A 6462-nucleotide genomic window follows, 5' to 3' on the forward strand; every position below is an offset into this window, starting at 1 on the left:
TGAAAAATTACTTAACTGTTTATGAAGTGTTTTGGGATGTGCTGAGGCCGTCAAAGTGCGATATGGTTTCAGATTATTTCTTAATGTTTGGAATTTAAAAAAATTAGTTGATTTGTAACACCAGTATGCATGGAAAAATGTCAATGGAGAGGTTAAATTATGAGGGCTGGGGGGGGGGGAATGATCCAATTTCTTCCCTCACAAGGAACAGAATCTGTAGAATTCTTTACTACAGATGGCTGCGGAGGCTATGCCATTAAGTATAAGGGTGAGGGTTACAGATTTTCAATCAGCAAGTGATACAAGGTTTGTGGGACAAGGCAGGAAAATGGAGTTGAGGATTATCAGATTAACCACAAATTCATTGGAATAATGGATCAGGCTTGATGGGCTGAATGAACTGCTTTTTGCTTCTCTGTATTATGATCTACAAACTAAAGTTGAATTGCCTGGAATAGAGAAGGTTAGCATTGATTTGATCAACGTTTTCAAGGTATTAATGGCTATTTCCCCTGGCTGGGGAATCTAAGACTGGGGTGCATTGCCTAAGATTGGGCCAAGTCAAAAGAGAAGTTACAAAACACGTGTCCAGTTGGTGCTGCAATCAGTTTTTGCAATCTGCCAAAGTCAGTTATTTCATATCATAATCTCATTTTCAGGGTTGCTGGTTTACACAAGATAAAGATTAAATTGGTAGTTTTGTGCAGCCTTTTCTGAAGGCGGTCAGGACTGGAAACTTCAACTTTTTTTTAAATCCACATATGCTGCCAGACCTGCTGAGATTCTCCAGCAATTTCTGCTTCTGCGTGTTATTATCCCACTTACTGAACTCTTTAAAACCATCCAAGGTTCAGTTTCCCAAAGCAGTTCCAATCCTGTGCTATTCATATCAACTTTTAAAAAGTTTTGTTGTGCCTCAGCAGCAACACAAAAAGGAGAAGTCTGGAACTTTCTTCCACAAAAAACACTAGGCTGTCTGTTCATTTTAAATTTATGACTTATAGATTATGGTTATCCAAAGATATGAAGGGATATTGGGCAAAGATCAGCCAAGATCTTACTAAATAGTGGATCAGGGTCAAGAGGGTAAAAGACTTACCATTTTTCTCTGTTTGTAAGAGATATTGTAAAAATGATTACCCACTGTAAATCTATATTACCAGCACTAATCACATGGTTAGTAATCACAGCACTCGTACTGCCTGGAATAGGGCAGGATCAGATTCAGCTGTAACTTCATGGTCAAATATCCCATGTCAGTGACTGTCCAAGATGAAAGGATGGTCACCAAGTGTGCAATTCAGAAAGCATCCTTGTGAAATTCTCACATTTAATTTCATTAGTCTTTCTCCACCTTCCCCAATGATTTGGCTTGCTACTCAGAAACCACAACACAAAAAAGATAAGCAGGGAAAGGCCACCTTGGTCCTTCAAGCTTGCACCACGTGGTCACTATTGCTAGAATGCCATGGCTAAGCTGTATTCTCTCTAGCAATGCATCATTCCACACAAAAACATTAAATTCCAATTTTGAGAAGTTACAACTTTTGGTATAAGGCGTTAATTAGTTGAATATGTTTATAATGTTGAAAACATTTCTAGCATGTAGATTGAGGAAATTGTTTCTTATTGTGGGGGTCTCCTGACACAGAGCGACGACCTCTCACTAACCTGAGAGCTAAGAAGTTCACGGGTGCTATCAGGAAGCATTTCTCCACACAAGAGGAGTAGCCCACCAAAGCAAAAATCAGTTGATGCAAGGAATCAACTGAAAATGTCACAATGTGATATCGAAGGATTTTCGTTGAACTGGCATATTAAGGGACATGTATTCGAGACAGGAATATAATGTCGAGATTCAGAGCAGTCACATTCCACGTTCAGGGCTAATCTAACTGTAACCTCAACTCCGCTTTCCCTCCATCACCTCTTGATTCGCTTGTCAATCACGAATTTCATCATTTGACTGCATAGCGATAAACACCTGGCCAGGTTGAATGGACTACTCCCTTTTTCATGTTCGTAGGATAGATTTTTGCTCCCCAACTCCCTCTTGTCGAACCAGATCTAATTAAAGAGGCCGCCAAAAGCACGCACACATTATCTGCCGCTTTCCCCACCTTCAATAAGGTTGAATCACTCTCGGTTGGCATATGCATCTGGATCATTGGAAGAGCACAGTATAACCATCACACACATTCCCATCTAGTGATTCAGGAACAGAGCATCTGGAAAAACACGAGCCTAACATCACGGCAAGGCTGGGAGCAGGACTCTTCTGAACTAATCTGCATTCCCAAGATGGCCTACAACTAACCATTACAGAATCTGTCATTTCAACAGGACAAAACCGACAGAGAAAGTTTGGAGAGAACGCGAGATGAGAATCCGACTTGTTCAAACAAGTCTCTCTCACTCCCCAGACTGAAAATCAGATAGATGAGGCATCATCTTAAAATGAAAGAAGACAAAATTGACAGGCAAACCCTATCGTTCTCATTTAATAGCCAACTCCGGAAGCAATTACATAACTTGCGCAGAACACGATTACGGCCAAAATTCCAGCGGAACGACACAAAAACTTGTGTTTCTAGTGAAGAAAGGTTGCTCCTTTAAAGACACCGTTAGGCGAGAAGTCCTTGCTTTCGAACGACACTAAATCACACAATAGCAACACCTAAAGCTAAACTCTCCTCAAACGTCCATCCAACTTCCTCATTTGGATAACTGCTGATTCTGGAACCTTTCTAGCACACAGAACCGAACGTTAGGCCACTTAAGGGACTGGACTGCATGTATGAGAGAGTGTATAGGCACGTGTTGGGTGCGCAGGGGTAAGGAAGCATGGTCCAGTTTAAGGATTTCAGCTTTTGAGAGATTTATGTGCTCCGATGACTGCCCGAGTTCACACTCACTCGCGGTCACACTCGCCTATTCTTCCCACTTGAGCGAGTATCCAAATTGTGAATTTTACTGGCTAAGTTCAGAAGAGCGGGGCTGACAGAAACCGGCACTGCCTCGCGATACTACAGCATTTCAGCTCCTGTGAAGCCACATTGACTTACCAGTAGTGTAGATGTTTGCCTGGAGACGCCTGAAGGTAACCGGACCATTGCCTAAAGTTTAAACGGGTGCTCAGACCAGGCAAGTCCAGGACTTCATCTGGGGAGTAATAGCCGAAACAGCTACGGACACATAGCAACAGCAGACACCACCTCATTATTTTTACCGAACGCTGGGAGAATACTACAGGAATGCACAGCTAAACTCTGGGGGCTCCTCATATGACCGGCTCAGATTAAAATGATCACATGATCGGTAGTAAATAAGACATTCACGAAAACGGAGGCGGCGCATAACATTCAGCAACCCTAAGCCATTGAGGAGTCGGAAACCGAGATCACAGAGACGCCCTGGAATAGAGAGAGATACACACACACACAGACAGACAGCGTGACACCCTAGACGAGTGAGAGAGAAAGAGATAGATAAGCAGACACTCGGCCTCCAGACCGGGGTAGAAAAGAGATAGAGAAAACTGGGCGGAAGAGAATGAGAGAAAGCTGATCGGAAGAGTGAAAAACCTGGTATGGTGGAGGGGGAGTACAAAGAAAGCCGGATAGGTCAGATTTTAGAGATAATGGGAACTGCAGATGCTGGAGATTCCAAGATAATAAAATGTGAGGCTGGATGAACACAGCAGGCCAAGCAGCATCTCAGGAGCACAAAAGCTGACGTTTCGGGCCTAGACCCTTCATCAGAGAGGGGGATGGGGGGAGGGAACTGGAATAAATAGGGAGAGAGGGGGAGGCGGACCGAAGATGGAGAGTAAAGAAGATAGGTGGAGAGGGTGTAGGTGGGGAGGTAGGGAGGGGATAGGTCAGTCCAGGGAAGACGGACAGGTCAAGGAGGTGGGATGAGGTTAGTAGGTAGCTGGGGGTGCGGCTTGGGGTGGGAGGAAGGGATGGGTGAGAGGAAGAACCGGTTAGGGAGGCAGAGACAGGTTGGACTGGTTTTGGGATGCAGTGGGTGGGGGGGAAGAGCTGGGCTGGTTGTGTGGTGCAGTGGGGGGAGGGGATGAACTGGGCTGGTTTAGGGATGCAGTGGGGGAAGGGGAGATTTTGAAACTGGTGAAGTCCACATTGATACCATATGGCTGCAGGGTTCCCAGGCGGAATATGAGTTGCTGTTCCTGCAACCTTCGGGTGGCATCATTGTGGCAGTGCAGGAGGCCCATGATGGACATGTCATCAAGAGAATGGGAGGGGGAGTGGAAATGGTTTGCGACTGGGAGGTGCAGTTGTTTGTTACGAACTGAGCGGAGGTGTTCTGCAAAGCGGTCCCCAAGCCTCCGCTTGGTTTCCCCAATGTAGAGGAAGCCGCACCGGGTACAGTGGATGCAGTATACCACATTGGCAGATGTGCAGGTGAACCTCTGCTTAATGTGGAATGTCATCTTGGGGCCTGGGATGGGGGTGAGGGAGGAGGTGTGGGGACAAGTGTAGCATTTCCTGCGGTTGCAGGGGAAGGTGCCGGGTATGGTGGGGTTGGAGGGCAGTGTGGAGCGAACAAGGGAGTCACGGAGAGAGTGGTCTCTCCGGAAAGCAGACAGGGGAGGGGATGGAAAAATGTCTTGGGTGGTGGGGTCGGATTGTAAATGGCGGAAGTGTCGGAGGATAATGCGTTGTATCCGGAGGTTGGTAGGGTGGTGTGTGAGAACGAGGGGGATCCTCTTGGGGCGGTTGTGGCGGGGGCGGGGTGTGAGGGATGTGTCGCGGGAGATGCGGGAGACGCGGTCAAGGGCGTTCTCAATCACCGTGGGGGGAAAGTTGCGGTCCTTAAAGAAGTTGGACATCTGGGATGTGCGGGAGTGGAATGTCTTATCGTGGGAGCAGATGCGGCGGAGGCGGAGGAATTGGGAATAGGGGATGGAATTTTTGCAGGAGGGTGGGTGGGAGGAGGTGTATTCTAGGTAGCTGTGGGAGTCGGTGGGCTTGAAATGGACATCAGTTACAAGCTGGTTGCCTGAGATGGAGACCGAGAGGTCCAGGAAGGTGAGGGATGTGCTGGAGATGGCCCAGGTGAACTGAAGGTTGGGGTGGAAGGTGTTGGTGAAGTGGATGAACTGTTCGAGCTCCTCTGGGGAGCAAGAGGCGGCGCCGATACAGTCATCAATGTACCGGAGGAAGAGGTGGGGTTTGGGGCCTGTGTAGGTGCGGAAGATGGACTGTTCCACGTAACCTACAAAGAGGCAGGCATAGCTGGGGCCCATGCGGGTGCCCATGGCCACCCCCTTAGTCTGTAGGAAGTGGGACGAGTCAAAAGAGAAGTTGTTGAGTGTGAGGACGAGTTCCGCTAGGCGGATGAGAGTGTCGGTGGAGGGGGCCTGGTCGGGCCTGCGGGACAGGAAGAAGCGGAGGGCCTTGAGGCCACCTCCATGCGGAATGCAGGTGTACAGGGACTGGACGTCCATGGTGAATATGAGGTGTTGGGGGCCAGGGAATTGGAAGTCCTGGAGGAGGTGGAGGGCGTGGGTGGTGTCACGGACATAGGTGGGGAGTTCCTGGACCAAAGGGGCGAAAATGGAGTCCAGATAGGTGGAGATGAGTTCGGTGGGGCAGGAGCAGGCTGAGACGATGGGTCGACCGGGGCAGGCAGGTTTGTGGATTTTGGGAAGGAGATAGAAACTCCCCACCCCACGGACATACACCTCCTCCCACCCACCCTCCTGCAAAAATTCCATCCCCTATTCCCAATTCCTCCGCCTCCGCCGCATCTGCTCCCACGATAAGACATTCCACTCCCGCACATCCCAGATGTCCAACTTCTTTAAGGACCGCAACTTTCCCCCCACGGTGATTGAGAACGCCCTTGACCGCGTCTCCCGCATCTCCCGCGACACATCCCTCACACCCCGCCCCCGCCACAACCGCCCCAAGAGGATCCCCCTCGTTCTCACACACCACCCTACCAACCTCCGGATACAACGCATTATCCTCCGACACTTCCGCCATTTACAATCCGACCCCACCACCCAAGACATTTTTCCATCCCCTCCCCTGTCTGCTTTCCGGAGAGACCACTCTCTCCGTGACTCCCTTGTTCGCTCCACACTGCCCTCCAACCCCACCATACCCGGCACCTTCCCCTGCAACCGCAGGAAATGCTACACTTGTCCCCACACCTCCTCCCTCACCCCCATCCCAGGCCCCAAGATGACATTCCACATTAAGCAGAGGTTCACCTGCACATCTGCCAATGTGGTATACTGCATCCACTGTACCCGGTGCGGCTTCCTCTACATTGGGGAAACCAAGCGGAGGCTTGGGGACCGCTTTGCAGAACACCTCCGCTCAGTTCGTAACAAACAACTGCACCTCCCAGTCGCAAACCATTTCCACTCCCCCTCCCATTCTCTTGATGACATGTCCATCATGGGCCTCCTGCACTGCCACAATGATG

General features: G+C 49.1%; 1 protein-coding gene across 1 annotated transcript in view; it reads right to left on the bottom strand.

Annotated features, from left to right (window-relative positions):
- The window catches only part of LOC125460066 (lysosomal protective protein), a 41196-nt gene extending 37448 nt beyond the window's left edge, over positions 1–3748 (bottom strand). Inside the window, exon 1 of the mRNA XM_048547157.2 lies at positions 3066–3748. Within this exon, the coding sequence (XP_048403114.1) occupies positions 3066–3220 (155 nt within the window). The 5' untranslated portion in view covers positions 3221–3748. The remainder of the gene's footprint in view (positions 1–3065) is intronic.
- Positions 3749–6462: the final 2714 nt, after the last annotated feature.

Source organism: Stegostoma tigrinum, chromosome 16 (assembly GCF_030684315.1).
Source record: "Stegostoma tigrinum isolate sSteTig4 chromosome 16, sSteTig4.hap1, whole genome shotgun sequence".
NCBI classification, from domain to species: domain Eukaryota; kingdom Metazoa; phylum Chordata; class Chondrichthyes; order Orectolobiformes; family Stegostomatidae; genus Stegostoma; species Stegostoma tigrinum.